Source organism: Argopecten irradians, chromosome 5 (assembly GCF_041381155.1).
Source record: "Argopecten irradians isolate NY chromosome 5, Ai_NY, whole genome shotgun sequence".
NCBI lineage: Eukaryota > Metazoa > Mollusca > Bivalvia > Pectinida > Pectinidae > Argopecten > Argopecten irradians.
The window spans coordinates 19,029,287-19,052,388 of record NC_091138.1 but is presented as its reverse complement, the minus strand read 5'-3'; the positions used below and the strand labels follow the sequence as shown (position 1 = coordinate 19,052,388).

The window sequence follows — 23,102 nt, the reverse complement described above, 5'->3', positions numbered from 1 at the left end:
TTTCACATTATGATTCACATTTAAAGTTATCATCTGGCTCATATGCCATCATCTAAATCATATATCAATATTTTCTGTCTGGATAGGTAGACAAAACTAAGGATTCAATGCAGGTATATTTCCTAAGACCAATTGACAAATTAACACAATGACTGGAAGGAGGCGTGTTTGGATGACCAATCGCTGCAAGGAGGTCTGTTTTGTATGACCAATCGCAGCAAAGAGGCATGTTTTGTATGACCAGTCGCTGCAAGGAGGTCTGTTTTGTATGACCAATCGCAGCAAAGAGGCATGTTTTGTATGACCAGTCGCTGCAAGGAGGCATTTTTTGTATGACCAATCACTGCAAGGAAGCATGGTCTTGAGATTATCGTAAATATACACGGTTTATTGCAAATGACGGCAATGTGGATTTTACTTCCAAGAACAATATTATTGGTTTCAGCATGACTTCAAAATGCCTGCCATGCGTTTTGGAATGAATACAAAAATGTAATTTTTTAATTAAAATTCATCTTTTAATGGAAATATAACAAAATAATTTAGCATGATAATCACAAATAATCACAAGTGTGAATGTTGATATGTATTGAAGTATATTGATATGTTCGCTGCAAAATCTCATAACTGGTACTGACTCGTCAGTCTATAGGTACTGACACTTATCATCTACACTAAACTATGTGTTAATAAGAATATAGACTCACAGAAAATATATAGCGAAAATATGTACTATTAATTAACTACTCACGGAAGTGGCACAGAAATTACATAATTGGGTTTTGGAAATTAGTTCATTTTATATAAAATCAATACATATCTTGTACTTATTACAATGTTTTATCGTCTGAATGCCCCTTCATTATAACATGTATATCGTAACAGGGACAAGTTAATATCATGTTATGAACCACAGATTGTGTGGCGGGGAGGAACAATATCGGCTTTCCTCCAGTTTCCTTAGTTCATATAATGGTAGACTCCACGTACTACTAGCGATACATTTTATAAAAAAAAGTTCAGATATGTTCACAAGCTCTCAATTAGTTTGGTGATGGCTAGTTTTTGGTACATTTGTTTTGGCTTATAATAGAAGTTGATATGCTGATCCACATGTCGAACCTAGAGGGTAGACATATTAGGGTGGGGATGTTGTTTTACTCCACAAACTCCGGCCAGCTGACACACCTGTTCGGGGCTGAGTAGTCTCTCAATAACTCTACTCAGGACCTGTTCTCCCTGTGTCTGTATATAGATGTGGCACTGGAAATACAACGACAAAGGGATTATAAGTAGGGGTATGATACCTCAGAGGACCATGTGATGTAGGCCAAAACGAATTATATTAATAAGGTAATGATTAAAATACAACTTAAGAGATGCGACATTGAGTAAATCATAACGTATGGTATAGGAGGCAACAAACCAGTGCATGGCAAAGCGTCAATAAAGAATTTGTATAGTTGTTTGGTACCATTTATTACAAAGGTGGAATCTGTTATAATACAGAGACCTGTGCGACACTCGGGTTTTAACATCAATCATGAATCGAAAAGTTTTGTACGATGCACATAGCAACGATCCAATACTGGAATCCTTGCTGTTTCTATGACGAATTCTATGACGAAGTTTCGTTAGCAGGTTCAAACAGTTTGGGACCAGATTATGCCCAGTACACTACAATGTGACTGTGTTTGCCTTATCAAGGGGCATTAAAATTTCACAAAATGTCTCCAATGCACATATGTATATGGATGATATAACATGAAAATCAAGGACATACCTGTTTATTGTGTGGAGCTTGCAGCCTATCACAGACACCACCCATGTACATACCTGTTTATTGTGTGGAGCTGGCAGCCTATCACAGACACCACCCATGTACATACCTGTTTGATGTGTGGAGCTGGCAGCCTATCCGAGACACCGCACATGTACATACCTGTCTATTGTGTGGAGCTGGCAGCCTATCACAGACACCGCCCATGTACATACCTGTTTATTGTGTGGAGCTGGCAGCCTATCACAGACACCGCCCGTGTACATACCTGTTTATTGTGTGGAGCTGGCAGCCTATCACAGACACCGCCCGTGTACATACCTGTTTATTGTGTGGAGCTGGCAGCCTATCACAGACACCGCCCGTGTACATACCTGTTTATTGTGTGGAGCTGGCAGCCTATCACAGACACCGCCCATGTACATACCTGTTTATTGTGTGGAGCTGGCAGCCTATCACAGACACCGCCCGTGTACATACCTGTTTATTGTGTGGAGCTGGCAGCCTATCACAGACACCGCCCATGTACATACCTGTTTAGTGAGTGGAGCTGGCAGCCTATCACAGACACCGCCCATGTACATACCTGTTTATTATGTGGAGCTGGCAGCCTATCACAGACACCGCCCATGTACATACCTGTTTATTGTGTGGAGCTGGCAGCCTATCACAGACACCGCCCATGTACATACCTGTTTAGTGAGTGGAGCTGGCAGCCTATCACAGACACCGCCCATGTACATACCTGTTTATTGTGTGGAGCTGGCAGCCTATCACAGAAACCGCTCGTGTACATACCTGTTTATTGTGTGGAGCTGGCAGCCTATCACAGACACCGCCCATGTACATACCTGTTTATTGTGTGGAGCTGGCAGCCTATCACAGACACCGCCCATGTACATACCTGTTTATTGTGTGGAGCTGGCAGCCTATCACAGACACCGCCCGTGTACATACCTGTTTATTGTGTGGAGCTGGCAGCCTATCACAGACACCGCCCATGTACATACCTGTTTATTGTGTGGAGCTGGCAGCCTATCACAGACACCGCCCATGTACATACCTGTTTATTGTGTGGAGCTTGCAGCCTATCACAGACACCGCCCATGTACATACCTGTTTATTGTGTGGAGCTTGCAGCCTATCACAGACACCGCCCATGTAACTACCTGTTTATTGTGTGGTGCTGGCAGCCTATCACAGACACCGCCCATGTACATACCTGTCTATTGTGTGAAGCTGGCAGCCTATCACAGACACCGCCCATGTACATACCTGTTTATTGTGTGGAGCTGGCAGCCTATCACAGACACCGCCCATGTACATCTTGATGTGATCCTGTTTAACAAAAAAACAATAAATGTTGAAATGTTAGGAACATGCTCAATAAAGGACACTAAGTGGCAATGTTTCCGTTGATATTTGGTTTAGAGGGATAGGTTACTTACATGATCTTGGTCCAGTAATTCGTTCATGGTAGACAACGAGTGTTTACACATGTTGCACTCCCAGTCCTCTGGTTTACCTAGGGTGTCGAACAACAACTCCATGTCCTGGGCAGCTGAGGAAGGAAGGAATGGTTTAAAAATAATCAAAATTTAAAAAAAAATCAGTCTTAGGAATGGCATTATACTTAATTCTTTTCGTTCAGTATGTAATTATCATACATTGTTCGTTGTAGCGTTCATATTTCTAGATGCGCTTATCATGCAGCAGCTCGGAATGGAAAATTAGAAATTTAAAAAAAAACCTGCTTACAATTGTCTTCTGTAGCGCAATGCCTTTAGTTTTGGTCGGTCTAACAAATATATAGTGTCCGTGTAGCTTTTACTTATGAAATTGCTCTTATCTTGCAAAGATATTGCGAAGTAACGATTGTGAGGGTACAATTTGAAATTTGAAAAAAGATCAAATTTTTCTTTGGTGTAGTTTTTCATTCTAACAAACTTCTCTAGTAATGTATTACCAAAACAACTCTGCCTACCTGTTCCACACTTGTTGTTGTTGTCTGTGTTACAGAATTCCATCACATCAATCCCCTTGTCAAACTCCTGTACGACCACTCCTACCGAGTTCTTGCACTGAATTATAAACAATCAATCAATTACACATGACATTATCAGCTGAATATACATGTACAAAGACTAAAGTACCACCGAGTGTTATTTTATAGTTCTACCTGGTCCAAAGGACCGAGGTGAGCTTATGGGATACCGCAGCGTCCGTCGTCCGTCGTCCGTCCGTCAACAATCGACTTCTTCTCCATAACCGCTGGTCGGATTTCAACAAAATTTGACTGGTAGCATCCTTATGGGCTACTAACTGAAAATTGTACAAATGATGGGGCTGACCCCCGGGGGCCTGAGGGGCGGGGCCAAAAGGGGTCAATTTGGCTATTTCCATATAAACGACTTCTTCTCTGAAACCAAGCATGGGATAGCACCCATAATGCAATGGTAGCATCCTTATAGGGTGGGGATTCAAAATTGTACAAATGATGGGGCTGACCCCCCGGGGGCCTGAGGGGCGGGGTCAAATGGGGTCAATTTGGCTATTTCCATATAAACGACTTCTTCTCTGAAACTAAGCATGAGATAGCACTCATAATGCAATTGTAGTATCGTTATAGGGTGGGGATTCAAAATTGTACAAATGATGGGGCTGACCCCCCGGGGGCCTGAGGGGCGGGGTCAAAAGGGGTCAATTTGGCTATTTCCATATAAACGACTTCTTCTCTGAAACTAAGCATGGTATAGCACCCATAATGCAATGGTAGCATCCTTATAGGGTGGGGATTCAAAATTGTGTAAATGATAGGGCTGACCCCCCGGGGCCTGAGGGGCGGGGTCAAAAGGGGTTAATTTGGCTATTTTCATATAAATGACTTCTTCTCTGCAACTAAGCATGGTATAGCACCCATTATGCAATGGTAGCATCCTTATAGGGTGGGGATTCAAAATTGTGCAAATGATGGGGCTGACCCCCCGGGGGCCTGAGGGGCGGGGTCAAAAGGGGTCATTTTGGCTATTTCCATATAAATGACTTCTTCTCTGCAACTAAGCATGGTATAGCACCCATAATGCAATGGTAGCATCCTTGTAGGCTGGGGATTCCAAATTGAGCAAATGATAGGGCTGACCCCCGGGGGCCTGAGGGGCGGGGTCAAAAGTGGTCAATTTCCATATAAATGACTTTTTCTCTGCAACTTAACATGGGATTGCGCTCATAATGCAATGGTTACATCCTTATAGGGTTTGGATTCAAAATTTTGCAAATGATGGGGCTGACCCCCCGGGGGCCCGAAGGTAGGGGTCAAAAGGGGTCAATTTGGCTATTTCCATATAAACGACTTCTTCTCTGCAACTAAGAATGGAAGAGCACTTATAATGCAATGGTAGCATCCTAATAGGGTTGGGATTTGAAATTGTACAAATGATAGGGCTGACCCCCGGGGCCTTAAACGGCAATAGATGCGAGGTCAAAAAGGTCAATTAGGCTACTATTTTCATATAAATTACTTTGTCTCTGAACCTATGTATTGGATAGCATATTTGTATTCAAAATTAAACTTTGGGAGTCAATTTTGCTTATTTTTCTAATTGTCAGAGTCTTGTGATAATTACTAACAAAAAACCAGGTGAGCGATACAGGCCCTCTGAGCCTCTTGTTTTATAGTTCTACGAGAGTCTTTATAGAGATTAAATACATTTGTTGTAATTCAATAGCTCATGATATGAAATTTGTCAATGATATTCAATTAAAGCAAGTAACACGTCAACTATTGTATTGGATGCACGATGGCGAGATTTACAAAAAAAATATATATGGAAAAATTCTCCCTAAAATCATCACGTGTTACCTAGATTGATTTTTAAACTGAACAAAGATGGTTGAATATTTATTGGCATAGGTGACTTTGGGTATAGAGGGTTTTATTACCGTTTGAGCGTATGGAGCTGGGAAATAGCTACACAGAGTATTCAGGTGTTCTGTGACCTGTTCCATCGTCTGGTTGTCCGTCAAATAAACATTCACTGCCTTGACCATGAACTCGCAGACATCACAGGCCCATACAGGGTCACCACGCAACGCCTGAAATTGAATCGTGTATACTACAAAAAAATACTCGATTGAAGTGACAAGCACCGTAAAAAAATGTCATCAAATTATATCAATTATTCCGGGGTTATTGGATGAATTGTCTTAATTACGAATATCATCTACTGTAATGATATTAATAACAGTGGCCGAAACAAAACAAAATATATCATGTATTTCCCAAATGTTATCGTTTACGTGTATGAGCAGATTGCTGACCTCTATCCTCCTAGCAGACCTCTCTTCCTCCTCTGACACTGATCGACGATGTCTACGAGGGCAGGATGCAGTACAAATGATGTCAGCAGCCTACAGAGATAACACGTATGTTAAATGTTTTTATTTAGATATAATGCAATACTGATTATTTCAGTAATATACATGTTTTGAAATATCTACGGATATGTTGTATACAGTTAACTTTGGGATCGTTGTATAAAGTAAAATAATAATCTCATCTGAACAACACATATAAAATACATGTATATGTCCGTTTTATTGCCTTATACGAATAGTTAAAGGCCACATAAAGATCTATGATGGCTGGTTTCGGTCATGTACTGCCGCATTGACGCCCTGCCAAGTGACAGAGCGACATGCGTTACGCGACAGTGAGACAATACGACAGTAAGACGATGCGTCATGCGACTGTGCATGACATGGCGCATTGTCGCATTATCGCACTGTCGTTCTTAGCTTGGTATATTTTCGCACTGTCCCATGGCGAGGTCACCAAAGCGACAGTGCGACATGACCGATATCAGCGATCATATATATTTGATGAGGTTTGATAAAGACGATAGTTGTACTCAAGGGTACTTTTACTACATTATAACCCTACCTCCACATTATACTTTTCAGGATTTGTGTGTTCTACAATACTGTGGCAGGCTTCACACGTCAGGCCGGGCACGTAGATGGGGAACTCGATCTCAGTACCTGGGTATACAAACAATGTGTATATATCAATAGGATGGATTTATCATATACAAAAAACAAAAAGAGAAAGGTGAGATGGAAGCAACAAAAACTAAAACTAGTAAACACTACCTCAGATATATGTTTACTTACCATTTACTGGATTCAAAAGCAAAGTGATGTCAAATCAACATGATGAATTGCGAGTTTGCTTTGCGAATTTGCTTCAAATTTGTGATAGTAAACATAAAAACATCACTCTTGTTTATTGTTTGGCCATACTTGTCTATAAAAATACATGTTTATTCAGTCATACGTACCATTCACACAGAAATTGGCCTGTGTACACGTTGATTCTGGGTTTAGACCGGCTTCTATTGATTTGATAAGGTTGGGAGCGATTGCAAGACACTGAAGAAGAACAGAAATATGAAAAAAATACACTGCAAAGTTAGTACCACGAGAAACATGTTTTTAGTAGTCATTAACTCATCTCGCTTTTTAGTTGATCCTTTGCCAATTTAAAGTCCATTGCATTTTCCATCAAACAATACGAGTCGACACGAATGAAAGAACTAACCAAGTTGAATGTTGAAAAGAAGCATACAAAGTACAAGATAGAAGATAATACGGGAACCTCAGCTTACAAATTGAAAATGTGAAAGAGTAGCATCGGCTATATGATAACGTTTCCTGCTTACTACTATACAATAAGCATGCTATGAGGTGTTTTCACCGTTGATGGTGCTACCCAATGTTTTCTACGCTATCAATATCGTATCAACATTACAATATAGTTACTTCCCTATTTACCATATGGGTCCCTACGTGTCTCCAAGTAGGCCATCTTCGACAATCTGTGGGTTACTTTCACTGTCGTTATATTCACCACTGGACTATCTCATACGTAAAACTGAAGGAAGTTTTGAAGTTTTGGAAAAACAACCCGGACCATTCACAGGCTTGCAGAAATTCCTTTGAAGATTACGTGGAGAGCAACGCCCAACATCAAAGTCACAAAGTCAACCAGTGTACCGATATTCGATTCGTTTGATGTACTCCAAAGGCAATGTCTGCATACCATTGGTTATTTGTTTTCACCTGAACTGCCTCCAATTTCACTATGAGATATTCCAAGAGGTGAATAGAACAACAGTGGAAGTAACCCCTGGAGTATCGAGGATGCAAGTAGGTTCGACATTATATGCATTGGAAATAAAATTACGGACTACCAGTATAAGACACAGATGAAGTATGAGACTCACCGGACCCTGTAGTTGAGATGGAAGGACTGCACAAACACCATACACGGTTTGGTTAAGTTTCTCTTGCGTTGAGTTCATATTTATGTAACGATCCAATATACCAATCATCAGTTCACACAGCTCGCATTTAGCATCAGCCTAAAACAGAATTTAAGAAAATCAGATTTTTTTGGTTATGATTGGCACAGATCACTACAGGAAAAATGAAGCTTTTAAACGAGATGCTATCTTTATTTAAAGAAGATTGACCAAATGTCCATCAATAAAGGAAGAGTATTTTTTGTAAATAAAAAAACCCACATACCTCCACATTTTCTAGTTCTTCGATGTTATGATTTTCTTCATACTCTTCTTGGCTCCCTTCTTTCTCGAACTGAATGGTGTTCTCTTCCTCGTTAAGTGGTTCTGCCTCTCTGGGTTCTTCCTCTTCAACCTTTGGCTCCTCCTCTTCAACCATTGGCTCCTCCGCTTCAGCCCTTGGCTCCTCGTCGTATCTTGGCTCTTCTTCTTCAGGAGTTGGCTCCTCCTCTTCAATCCTTGGCTCCTCCTCTTCAATCCTTGGCTTCTCTTCAACTCTGGGTTCCTCCTCTTCAACTCTGGGTTCCTCCTCTTCAACCCTTGGTTCTTCCTCTTCTAAACTTTCTCTAGGTTCCTCGACAATCGGTTCTACCATTTCTTCCCTTGGTTCTTCAACTTCTTGACTTTCTGGCTCAATAATTGGGTTGACCTCAGCGAGTCCAGGTTCCATAACTACTAAAGTTGTGCCTAGTAACATAAACATACATCATTATATTTACAAAAGTTATGCTCTATTTATATCAATACTTAGTTCAATTCGATAATTTCCTATGCAAGTACCTAAATGAGAACAAAACTGAATAGTGGATTAAACAATGGAAATAATAACATGTATCCATGTGATCTAGATAAGGATGTCTTCTATGTTTCTTCAACACTATCCACTATGTCAAAAAGGCACGCGATGTATTTCGGCAACTGTTTTTCACTGCGAGTAAAGTCGTGTTTGCTTTAATTGACAGATAGAAATTGCATAATTTAAGCATACTAGAAGACTTAATTATCCATTGATATATCAAACATTGCTTACCATTGGTACAGAGCCTGACAGCTTCGCATGCTCTCTCTGGGTCGAAGCCACTGTCCAAGGCCTTCACTAACTGGGGCGCAAACAGGTTACACTGTCGGAAAGAAAACAATCCCATTAATATAGGACCTTTGTAGATTAGTGTTCGAAATGGCGGAACAGATACATGTATGTCAAATATCGTTTATATCATATATAAAAACATAAAGTATGTACATTTAAAAACATGCCTTATTATCCACTACATCTCTTTTCTGATGCATTGGATATTTTCTTAACCGATCATGTACATTGATTGGCCGGTTTAGAGGGGAATCGATTATTAGAACTGATCCATTTTTTTCATAATTATTATGATATGAGTGTATATTTATAGTCTTATTTTGTTAGTACTGATGCAGTGCATCTCCTCATTTATTAGAAGCGGTGCATACCGTAGATTTGATATCTGATGGGAGGGTTCCACAGAGCTCGTATACTGTATTGTTGATGGCGATCTGGGTTGAGTTCTTATCGATGTACTTGTCGACGAGAGTGATAACAAACTGACAGATATCACATTTGTCATCCTAAATAGAGAAACGGTTTGTTATGAAATACAATATGTATCAAAACCTTTTACCTTTTGTTTTTATTTTATTCTAATTCTAAAAGATGGCGTTACAATTTGTATTTTGTTTTGTCTAAGAAAAAGAAGAAGATCTCAAAAACTCTGAATTATAGAAAAAGTATAACATATTCAGTGTATAACAATTCTTGTATATATATTATGATAACGAATCGCAAATGCCATTGATACTTGAAAATGTTAAAAGTTAGAACTAGGAAGCTTCATTTGAGCATTATAGTATGGTTTGTCCGAGTATGAAAATATAATGGTGATGAATGGGACTACTCTGAAGACATTAGCATGATATTTTGTAGTTCAAAAGGTTTATAACAGCAAGCAATTCGTTATTCCATTAAATCAGTTTCGAAATATTTAATTTTGATATGGTACTGATAAATAAAGAAGAGTATTGAGCCAAGTTACCCCGAAACCTTCGACGTCCTTCATAACTGTTCTTTCTATTTCCGCTCTGATTCCCTCGAAGCCAGTCAGTGGTGGCATTTGCTGTCTATATTCCATTGGTTCTTCTTCTTCCTCGTACATTTCTACCACGGTGGCTACGAAAATGACAATACTCTGGTCAGCATAACAGAAAACAGTAATTACATTATACATAATATATATGGAAAAAAATTGATCGACATTCTAAAAACTGGGATAAACTCACCATTTTCACCGCAGAATTTGACAAGAGCGCACGCTCTAGCAGGGTCGAATCCGCTCTCCATAGCCTTGACAAGCTCTGGTGCAAATAAGTTACACTGTCAAAACAGAAACCAACACACATGTATGGAAGTAGTATGAAAACGACATGTTTATTTTCTAATTATCCAATATTGCTGCAGACTTTAACAACCTTGGTTCTGACAAGTGTTCGCGAAGCTGCATTACCTAAAAATTCAATCGTTCGAAACATATAAACGAGAAAAAAATGCGTATATATAAACGAGAAAAAAATGCGTATATTGGACTCACGGCTGCCTTGATGTCCCCTGGCAGTAGACTACACAGCTTGTACACGGTACCGTTAAGTTCCGCCTCAGACGTGTTACGGCCAATATACTGGTCCACTAGGTTAATCACAAGCTTACACAGCTCACATTTAGTATCCTGGTATAAATTTTTAAAAACCCAGTAAATACATGTATTTACTATCTGTGATATATCATGTAATAAAAATGTTGTAGACATACAGGTTCTGTATTGGTTCAAATTGATTATGTATGTTAAACACTATAATTTAAATTTGTTACTTAATGATTTGTTATCCACCCTTTGCTATTATCAACGTATGTCTCATTGCGCAACCACATTTTATCATCGATAATGATGAAATTAGCACATTTACAACAATTGCGTTACACAGGAGTTTTATCTTATTACAGAAATGTACCTGTAATTAGTGCAAATTTAGCGCTAAATTTTGTTACCGTTAAAACAATCACGTTTACATTATACATACAACACTTATGTAACGTACAATTAATCAAGTAATGAAATGCTTACCCCTACATCAAGATTTTGTTCTGCATCTTTGACTCTGTCTTCAATTTCCTCACTCAGCATTTCAAAGTTGCCTACCAGACAACAAACAATATCAAATTTGGTTGTTGCTCTATACTTCATGGTATTTTCAATTTCTAATGCAAAATTTCATGCATACACATCCATGTAATTCACATCCATGTAATTCATATAAATTGTGAAAATATTTTTTTCTCATTAAACTGGGGTTTCGTTTATAGTTTATTTATAGTTTATTGTGTTAGATCTATATTTGTCCCACATTTGGTTGTTAAAACAGAGCTATAAAAGATGGTAAACAACAACAAAAAGTTAAAGCTAACCTCCAGTACACAGCTTCACGAAAGTACATGCTGAAGTAGGGTCAAGTCCCGATTCCACTGCCAAGACAACTTGGGGTGCAACGTTTTGACACTATAATAAAAACAATATATGTTCATGCTTGTAAAACAATTAACTTTTCACTTTGCAGGTAGGACATAAATCCAATATCTGAATTCTAACTTGGCTAAGAAATAGATTTCAAAATCCAGAGTCATATTTCAAACATAATACGGAAAAGGGTAGATAATTAGATAGATAAAAGTCAAAGACATGGTTCAAAACCAATTAAAGAAATACTATTATTATGATTCACTTCTATTGACGTTTCTGACAATCCAGGACGGGATAGAAAGGACATACTAATCCTTGGAATGCCTCTGGGAAGTCTGCACACAGTCCATATACGGTATTGTTGATGGCATCACGTGTTTGGTTAGCCTCCAGATATTCGTCCAGGAACTGAATGATGGCCTTACAGAAGTCACACTTGGTATCCTACAACAGAAATCATTTATTAAGGTCATGCTTGTCACATCCGTGATGATTCTAATCTTAATTTCGTAGATTTTTTATGTGCGAATTCTTATAGAAAGACTTTGCAATGGATTACATATATAATATACCGGCATGTTTTGATAAGTGACGTTAGAAACTAAAATAATATAAAAAGGAAATCAGAACAAACTTTGTCATACAAACTGGATAATGTATATTTATATATTAAGTATAATATACACCATGTATATAGGATAAATACGTTAAGAGATTAATGGGTTAAGACACGGAGAACACATTTTCTGATATTACAAAGCCAAATATACTTAATGATACGTTTTAAAGTCTAAACGTGGTGGGAGTGGATTAGTCGGAAAATAACCGTATTGCTACTGCCAATAAAGTAATGGCATCTTCATCGCGCCAATACCCAAAAAGGCGTCAAGTTAATTACATTAAAGTATTGTATGTATATTTCCCTTTGTTTATAGTAGCTACCTCTGGGTTGGTCACGTCGTTAGGAATCAGATCTTTAATGATTTCCTCCAAACTCTCCTTCTCCTTTTTCTCTTCCTGCTTCTCTACTTTAATTTCTGGAAAAAAAAGAGAGAGCTTAGAATCAAGCTACTTCATTTGTATTTTTTTTACATCGTGAAGGATAGGAAATAATGAATATTAACAAATATGATATTGAAACATGCCATTTTAGGGGTTTTAGTAATTTGAACGTTGGTATTCTGAAGTATGCTTGTCAAATGTTAGTCACATCCCATCAGTAAAAGGCCCAAACGTCGCTATTGCATTAGCTAACTGTACATTATCAAAATGTATTAACTTTATGTAATATACCATATTCGCCACATGTTAGTTAATGTTTAGTGGGACATCATTCTTACCGGTGCAGAGTTTGACGAAAGTACAGGCAGTGGTGGGATCAAGTCCTGATTCCACGGCTACAACCACTTGGGGTGCAACATTTTGACACTACAAAAGGTTATATAAAATCCGTTAACTCGGAATTAATCACGTAAGAAGGCATATACAACCCGAAATTATGGTGAAGGATATAGAAAACATGATACGATAAATGAAAATGTGCATGTTAGCTGTTGAAAGATTATGTACATGATTTCTATATGACAGAGGATAACACGTGTGAAAGCTAAGATATTGGTTTATGAGAAAAGGTTTTAAGGTTGCAAATTCAGTTACCGCAATAATACGTTTATTTTCAGTATCTAGGCCTTGTTGCACAGGTGGTACCATTTCAATATCATTTTATCATTTTATTTATTATTATGTTATTTTACATTTCTTATGCATAATAACGAGATGATATCCATACATCACAGGTGCTTCTTTCCTGGATTGGTCTAAGTACTTACTAGTCCTTGGATACCTCCGGGTAGGTTGGTACACAGGCCGTACACTGTATCGTTGATGGCTTCCTTGGTTTGATTACTCTCCAGATATTGATCTATGATCTCAATAATAGCTTTACATATCTCACATTTCGTATCCTGTAATATACAACATAGACATCCTATTGCAGTCATAGTGTATTCACAGTGTTTTCATAGGCAAATGTTTGTTTTCGTCTGTTGGTTGATATATATAGTGACGAAATATTCAGAATGTAAATATAAAGAAATGTTATGCATTACAAAACGGATGGTAGAAAAGACCAACAGGTGGAGAAAGCAACTCTTATCAATATAATTTGGTCTCTCACAAATAACCTGTATTATTACAAAATATTATTAATGTCATAGTCATGCAGAAGATAGGCCAAGCAAAACTTTTATAGAGTAAACCTTTTATTATCACTAATCTTTACTTTGAACAAGTAGAGTCAATTATGTTAAATTGTCAAGTGGAGATATATGTGCCATTTTAAATAATTTTGTTTTATAGCAATAATACCTCTGGACTGTTGAATTCAGTCGGGAAAATATCTTTAATGATTTCCCCTAAATTATCGTTCTTGTAACTGGCAGACGATCCCTTAGCCTGTACTTGGACATTTTCTAAATCTGCAAAATAATATAAATCGTCAATAACGATGCTCTCTTACAAATAATACAACTAAATATGTATTCAAATATCGAAACCCAAACCAAAGTGATCTAAGAAAAGAGAACTAGTGTGCAGATAACGAGAATTTAACGCGAATACGCGAAACTGTTTGAGTTTAATTTTAAAAGAAATTACAAGGTCAGCTATCATTCATAATGAAATATTTGTATTGCATTAAGGTTAACATTTAATTTGGCATCAATGTTTTAAAGTGTTTGTACAGACCACTACAAACTCCTAGCTTCGAACAGACAGTTTCGGCATCAAAACCTGTCACCAACAACTGGACAATCTTTGGGGCGTATGTCATGCACTGTAACGAACAAAACGATTTAATCGTTAATAAATCTGTATTATATTTAGACAAAGCGCCTAATCATCTCGGAACCGGTGTTTTAACGTTTCATTAAAATTAAAATGTATCTGTTTATGTCTCAAGTTTGATAATCTTCTAATGAACGTTACTTACGTAGTCTTGCAGAATTCCCACTAACTACTTAAGTAATTTTTCATGGTCCTCGCTAACTTCTTACGTATATTTTCTAAGATTCCCATTTTACTTACGTAGTTTTTCAGAGTTCCTGGTACCTCCCCACACAGTTGGTAGATGGTACTATTGATGATAACGTCAGACCTGTTATTGGCCAGGACCTGGTCTAGTTCATCTACCAACATCTTACATAGCTCACACTCAATGGTGCCGGCCTGTGTTGTAGGGGAAAGTGAAAGTACCATATCATAAATGGTATATTAACGATATTTAATGAAATATTTACAAAATGTATCAAACATTAACTTAAGAATGATTATTAATCTAATAAACAACCCCATTTGATGTATATGAAATAAGTAGTATGTGACGTATGATCCAAATGTAAATAATGTTCTATATACTGCCCTAAAAAATACGAAAAATAAAATATATAACCTAATAATATTCTTCTTTGTCCTTTCGGAATTTATCTAGTCTAAAGCTTTAATGAAAAGAAGATGTGACCTTGTCAAAAACTCGAAATAGGTTTCAAGAAATTTCTAATTCTAAATTGAAAAGTTTTGATTTGTATAAAATTGTAACGTTAAATGCATATCTCACACCAGTAGATATTGTAACTCTTGAACTGTTTTGCTTTTGTTTAAACGTGTTTGACTACGGTATGAAGAATAAAGAGAGATTAAGGGTTATAAGAAATTGTCAAAACAACTAATCTAATTCTATTTCAAATGGCTATACTTATATCATAGGTTTTTTTTTTACAGAATGCAAATGTACCAACCTCTACTTCTTCAACCTCCTCTTGTATCTTGGCAGTGGCAGCTTAAACCAAAATAATGCAAATGTTAATGTAAATTATATTTTAATATATAGGGTACACACAATATATAATATTTTTTTAGTCTATAGTGTTTTCTTGGATGAAAGCTCCACTAACAACATTTATACTTAGAATTTTATATAACGCCATCACATCATGTGTATTTCAATAAATTGTAAATCACCAAGACCACAAATTCCTAGAAGTACTCCATATCATGTGACGGTTGCTATGATACATACCACTGCATGCTCGTACTAATTTACAGACTGCGGAAGCGTCAAACCCTTTCTCTAGTAAGCTGACAACTTGCGGAGCGTAGTTCATACACTGTAAAGAAATGTTAAGTGATTGGACATATTTTGTAACCAACAAAAACAAATCCATTATTTGGCATTACATGTAGTATGTATATTGTAAACCAACTTATTTTGGCGGCGATTTGTTTCGCGTTTTTGTCCTTAATGGTTTTTTCAATGTGGTTTAATTTCGCGACTTAAACGTATAAGGTTCTGCGTTTGATACAATTTCATGACGACTATTTTAAGTCCCCGCGAATAAGCGAATTTTTTGCAGGCGGAAAGAATTAGGTTTGCAGTACGTGTAAGTGAAAGCCATCAGAAAATGCTGCAATGTTTATGAATGATATCTATGTCGAGGATAGGGCAAGGGTTAAAAGACAGAATGTATAGAAATGATCAACATAAAAATATTTGTGGCACGATATATTTCTATTTAAAAATACAATTGTAAACTCTACGGGTACCTGTTAAATGTGAAATATAAATGATAACCTTTGTATGTTTGGGCATAGTTCAAATAAGTACTAAAATATGCAAATGTCTGGATTGTTTATAGAACTTACAATTCCACTCAGAGCTCCAGGTGCCTCAGCACAAATCTGGTATACTGTGGCATTGATGGCCTCATCAGACTTATTATTGAGGATAACCTTGTTGAGTTCAGTCACCAGAACCTTACACAGTTCACATTCCAATGGATTAGCCTGGGGTATCAGATAGTGAAAACATAAAACATCACTTGACAAAACTTTAATATTTTTTCATTCAAATTTTGTTTTCAAATCATGTACCATAGAGTCAGTTAGTTACTTGGGTTAAAATGTATGGTAATTTAAAGTACAAATGGAGAGACTGAATTCTTAATATTTCATTACTTCCCAGAAAAACGGAAATGTTCAGTTTTAATTTTTTTCTATACCTGAATATCTTCCTCCTCGTTGGGAATGGTAGCCATCTTTTCCTCGGGAACATCTTCCATCTCCTCATAGATCACCGACTCTTTGTGAGCATTATATCCAGCTTTCTTTGGTGAGCACAAACCTCGAACCTCATCACATACCTTCATGCCAGCCTATCGAAGGTTAAATACATACAATTGTTACAAATTATAATTCTACAAGATGTAAAATCTTCAAAGTATTCAGTGAAATGGGACTCAGAAACAGTGAAATGGGACTCAGAAACAAAAGGCCAATATATCTGTCATTGTAGCAAATGTATTACTTAGTAACTATTTCCCACAAAGTCAGGTTTTAATATACTCTGAAGCATGTTATCTAACGCATAAAAGGCTAATTATAAAAAGAACTGTAAGCAATCAACATAAAACTATTTCATGGGGTGCTAAATTAAGTAAACCATGGATCCATCAATATACTTTAAAATGAAACGTTAATGTTAAAAAACCAACAACAACATGAACAACGAGAAGAAACTAAGGATACGTCAAAATGAAACGCGATCTTAAATAAAAAGGCATGTAACCGTGAACTTTAAGACCAAGGCGAATCCATGGAATGTCATTATGAAACGGAATAAATGTAATTTGAAATAATAACAAATACTTGTGAACATAGACACCAAGAGGAACTCTGGGGTTTGTCAATACAAATGATCGTCGTTGACTAGGGATTCCGCATCACAGCAGGTCTTACCTTTCCAAACACCTCCTTCATACTAGAACGACACATGTCACAGGTCAGGCCTTTCATATGTACCACACTGTTGGCTGAAAATAATACCCACCGGTCAATAAAAACGAAACTTCAAAATATTTCTTTGCAAAGATTTGTCGCAAAATTTCATCAGTAAATCTTATCGTTTTAATGTTGACTCATAAATCACGTTCATATTTTATACAAATTAATCGAATACAAACGCATATATTTTTACAAAACAACACATATTCTGTTGTAATGCATGTTGATAGAAATAAGAGCTGCAGTAATTAACCTGTGATATATTGAATATGAACTTACACCCGTATTACGATCGCTATAATACAGAGAAATGTCTTACCTGTTTGGCAAAGCCTTAGAGTAACACATCCTTTCTCGGGGTCAATACCTTTCTCGATAACATTAATTAGGGCAGGAGTGATGGATCTACACTGTTGCATAGAAGAATAACCATATTGTTAAAATGTGTAAGAGCAAACATTTAGTAACTAGAGAAACGGCATGGCATTTATGAATGTGTATAATGTGGGTAATGCTAGGAGTTCTAAATAAATGAACTTTCATGAACTATGAATCTCAACGTGCACACATTTAATTTCCTGTACGGCTAGCTTTGCTTTATATTTCTGAATATTATATCAATACGTATTGTCTTTTTAGGGGCGGAGAGCCACAAAGAGCGATCGGGCGTGATGTCGATAGCCTGCGAACTAATGAAAACGATGGGCCTAAGCAAGTACTGAGGTATGCCAAGTGTTCTGGGTAGTCTGCGAACTGAAAAGAGCGATAGAGCCTGGGTATACCAAGTGCTCTGAGACTACGATATAACCGTGTAGTTTTTCCATCTAACTTCCCAATAGAATGTCTAGCTGTGCCTCACTTAAAAATAATCAACAATCTCAACTCGAAATCACATCACACTGATAACTACCGAAGCAGTCGTCCCACCCATAACAGAGCAATCCACTACAGAAAATGCTGCCATGCTAACATCATTTTCCAAGTTTATATACGAACTATTGTTGAAGACATGTGAGAGAACTGTGCTTTCAGTGAGTGTACGGGAATTAATCGGTAGTCTAAAATGAACATATTTTTGTTTATGAATAGTGGATAAGTATTACACCTTCATAAATGAGCCAAGTGAACATTATAAGATGTATTCTGTATTGAAGATCAGAAGCTGCTGTGGATTGACCTGAAAAATATATGTGGGATCCAATAGCCAAAAAAATTATAGAGGAAACCTTTCAACAACGCTGCTTCCTCGAGAAGACAGAAGATACCATCCAGAGTGAACAATTTCTTGGTAAGAACACAGCCACGATTCAAAGTGCATAACATTCAAACTGATAGGTAGCAGTAGAAAATAATTATGAAGGGATGAATGATATCGGTAGAATAGTCTGATATGGCTCTGAAAATCACGATAAGGGTAGATAGAAAACATAGAGGAGTGATTAAAGATAGGTCTTTATTGATGAAAATGCCTTGGCGACTATCAGCAGGTCTGAGTGGGGTAAGTTGTTTGAAATAGACATCAGGTGGAAAAAAAATGAGTTTCAAATTTCAAAAATCAATTATATTTCTCATCAAGAAACAAAATATTATTTGACATTTACATGACACGATTCAAGTGAAGGATGACCTGAATGCAATGCATAAAAGTTCCAACATGACTTCTGTCGAGACGAACATGTCCACTGAAGTTGAGTGAAGCTGTATTTCTCATTATCTAAAAGGTGGCGAGGTAGATCAGCAACCATATCAGAGGATATCCTGAGAAACCTTACCGGATTTTTTCTTAGACTACTAGTATACACAAAAAAAAACCCTTCGTTTTCTTCGGTTTCACAAAGGAACTCGAGAACAGAAAATAGACACGCGTCGTCACTCTTCTGAGTCTAAACTGGCAACGCCAACTTATGGAGGAAATGGTATGCTGCCAACGCCGTAGGGAAGTACCATATTGAAGAATGCATTCAAAAAGGAAATATCTGTACGTACTAGTTGAAAATTTCGACTCTCGCCATTGTAGTGCAGGTATGTAGTCAAAACTCATGGCCACGATATGAGATGAAAGAGGAAGAAAACGACAGTGAGATAACCTTTGGTGGAAGTATATGTCGTCTCTTAATTACAGTGAATCTCCGAATATGTGATCTCTTAGAAGAAGTCAAGTGTCAACCCGCCGGGAGGTTATGTTACTGGGTCTTATACTATCAGCAATCCCGCCAGGGACAATGGAAGCATTTGGTAACCCAGTTTTTATGATATCCCAGAAGGATAGTCAAAGATTACGCCAATCAGCGGGCAACGACTGAACACTATTATGAGACATGCAGGAGATGGTCCTCTCTAGTACAGATCAGAACCGCTGGGGATAAAACTGTTTAGTTAGTGCTACAAAGAAACTGGTCATTGTGGATTTGGCAGTGTCTTTGGGAAACTATAACTAAGAAGATTTGTGAACGGAAAACAGCTAAAACGCAGTTCTGGTCGTGTGTACTGAAAATGAGGAGTGTAAACCGTGGTGTTTAGAGTTCCCATAAAAACATATTGAAAAGTCCTCTAGGAGTTACCCGTGTCAGCGATAACATTTTACAAGTAACAGACAGAGCGACCCGTGTTGGTAATGAAACTACGGTAGAATGAAGTTTGGATGGATCATTAGTGTTAATGGAAATTTATCAATTATGAACCTTTATTGTTGAGATCAAAACGCTATTGTATCATCCTGTTAGAATTAAACAATAACTGAGGGTGCATGGCTTTATGACAACATCTTGAACAAAGCAAATATCCTCCTGCGCGATAATTAAAAAAAGAACCATGTTCTTAGGATATTATCGTGATGAAATAATCTGGGAAAATGTATTACACAGGGACAGCATGGACAAATTAAAGACGACCCGATGTTTCCAAAATGGAAGCATCGCGTTGATGTGCTAGATCTAGACCACACTACATATTAACCATATCTAAAACGTCTATGATAAAAGCATGGCGTGTATATACTATTATAGAAGTGAGATTTCATTTTTTTCTAAATTAACTTACAAAAGAAGCCAGTTCATCTGGAAGAGCTGAACAGATTTGCATGATGGTGTTATTGATGGCGGCCTCAGTTTGGTTGGTTGCTATGGAAGCATCCAAGACTTGGATGAGGAATTCACATATCTGGCACGTTTCATTGCTGTCGAGCTGTTTCAACAAAAACAAAATTTTTGACATAAAGAAAATCACCGACACCATTCAATATGCAAGAACCCTTTGGTATTATATCCTTAGTCAGCGTAATGAATTCGTCAAGATTTTATTCGTACCTTTTGTTTAATGTTAACTGGTTTTCCTTTCCGTCCACTGTAAGGGTTTGGGAACTGAGGAATGACATTATCTATTTCTTGTTCTACCATGGGTTCAGCCTCGGGTTCCTGTGGGATAGTGTTACTTATCACTTGTTTATAATCCAGTTCCAACGGAGTGTCGTACCGGACTCCATCCTCCGACTTGGTACACACCTTCAGTTCCACACAGGCAGACTTGGGGTCCTGGAAAACATGAGTTTCGATAAAAGACGATAGATAGCTGATGTAAAGTTATTAATACATTTCAATGAGTTTTCAGAGAATTATTGCAAAGAGAAGATTCATCTGTGATCAGTAATTTCGTTACAAGAAGATTCGTAAACCAAAACATAAATACTGTCAGCATAGTCAGTATCACAGCGTTTATTGTGCTAGACATTTTGCTCTAAATTAGTATTACACTAGCCGTATTTATTACGAAAACGCACATTAATCACTGCACTAACATGTTTCAAAATTCATTTTGGGCTAAAATAGATACAAATACTTATAGATTAAGGAATAATAATATTCGACGTGTTGTTTTTCCTTGACCACTTACGATTGCTCCCGAGATTTTGGAGAACAAGGCGGGGAGATACTGGTGTACCATAGATGTGCACGTTTCCCTGTCGGCTGCAAGTCGGTTACAAATGTCGTCCATTTTATCTTCCACTTGTGCCTAAAAAGGCAATATTTATTTATAATTTTCATTGCACTTTTAAAATGTGTAATCAGAATGTAGAAGTCGTGTTATTTTGGATTTTATGTGGAGATGGAGCGTCAAGAAGAACGACTGTCATCATTTTTAAGAACGACTGTCAGCGTCAGAACGACTCATTTTTTATTTATGTTGTTAATCAACTGAGAATATCAAGAACAATGACATTGATTATCCCGATAATTGATTCAATGATCTAATAGTAAATAAGGTTTAGTGTATGTTATATTTAAGTGCGAATACACATGGGTAGTTTAAGATACCATTCAGGTTAACCTTTGACGAGATAGCTAACAAGATTAAACAATCGTAAGTTTTATCTCAGGGCACAAGAATACAGATAACAACTTGTGTGATATATAACATCCTAAAGATAGGACAAATATATCTATAGCCAATGTTTCATATCGTAAGGAACATGGCAGCTACACTGTCATATAAATATAGCAGTCTCATGGGACGCAGATTTTTAATGGTTTTTATACGTACTCATACGACAATACATTCTGTCAATCTGCGTACGCACGAGTCATTCAGAAAGCGAATGGGTACCTTACACTGCATGTTTCATAGAGCTCGGGTTGAATGGCCCATGACTCTATGATAAAGGTGCTTCTTCTTCGATTTCACAGAGTTTTTTTTCCAGAATATTAAACAATTGCGAATGCGGACGAAAATATTGCTCACTAGATATATTAAATTGTTTGATAGTGTCAGCCATTCTTATATATAAAACGCTCCTATATACATAATTATGACTTAACGGAACCAATATTTTATATTGACGATTTAGTAATACGAAAAACATTTATTGTTGATATAACGGGATTAGCAGCGCCTTAATAATTTCCTCTCAAGAAATATTTGAAATAAAACACTACTTTGAATATTCAATAAGAATAAAAGCCATTTTAATACGAACTGTATATACGGAATTAAAACAGTTAAGATATAATTCACCTCTGTTGAATTTTCTCCAATTAGAGATCTCAGATCTTCCACCATTATTTCACAAATACTACATAATGCATCATCTCCTGTGGACGCACTCAACGGTAGCAGCGAAGGAGCACCTGTCGCAGGTAAAATAAAACATAATATATGAAAATTGATATTTAAAAAATTACGAAAATGTATCTTTTATTTGCGATAATATCATTTGTAATAACGTACGAAAATAGTCGTGTAGTGAAATCACAAAATGCTACCCTATTTTATGAATTAGTTACCGTACATCTAAACGTTTACATATCTATGAACATTGACCATTGATTACAACTTACACACCGGCACATACATGTAGATCTATTGCATCTACATTCTGGAAAATTAAATATTCTTTGGATAAAACATATTAAGATACTTACTGTGTACATAGCCAATGATTAAAATCGTAATAAATAATAAATTCCGAATCATTTTGAATTTTAAAATCACATCCAAAAGAAAACTTCACACTAAAAGGACCATCGCCACTAATTCACACTTTGAACGGCAGATCACATGTAAGTCATGTGACTTGATGACCCCTGTGAACTTTTGAAG

The 23,102-nt window shown here is 37.1% G+C and overlaps 1 protein-coding gene across 1 annotated transcript; it reads right to left on the bottom strand.

Moving 5' to 3' along the window:
• Positions 1–496: 496 nt before the first annotated feature.
• On the bottom strand, positions 497–23,073 carry LOC138323120 (uncharacterized). Its single transcript, XM_069267494.1, has 35 exons — positions 22,925–23,073; positions 22,518–22,630; positions 21,399–21,518; positions 20,816–21,040; positions 20,550–20,693; positions 17,830–17,920; positions 17,466–17,539; positions 16,730–16,882; positions 16,374–16,514; positions 15,751–15,838; positions 15,470–15,510; positions 14,760–14,900; positions 14,421–14,508; positions 14,043–14,152; positions 13,505–13,639; positions 13,016–13,103; positions 12,618–12,712; positions 11,985–12,119; positions 11,624–11,714; positions 11,283–11,353; positions 10,752–10,886; positions 10,444–10,537; positions 10,200–10,333; positions 9,601–9,735; positions 9,170–9,260; positions 8,366–8,826; positions 8,062–8,199; positions 7,117–7,207; positions 6,720–6,817; positions 6,098–6,187; positions 5,720–5,872; positions 3,765–3,861; positions 3,229–3,341; positions 3,056–3,118; positions 497–1,263 (listed from the first exon to the last, which is right to left on the bottom strand). Exons 1-35 carry the CDS (start codon positions 22,974–22,976, stop codon positions 1,123–1,125), a joined length of 4,230 nt encoding a protein of 1,409 aa, XP_069123595.1. The 5' UTR covers positions 22,977–23,073; the 3' UTR covers positions 497–1,122.
• Between the last annotated feature and the right edge of the window lie 29 nt (positions 23,074–23,102).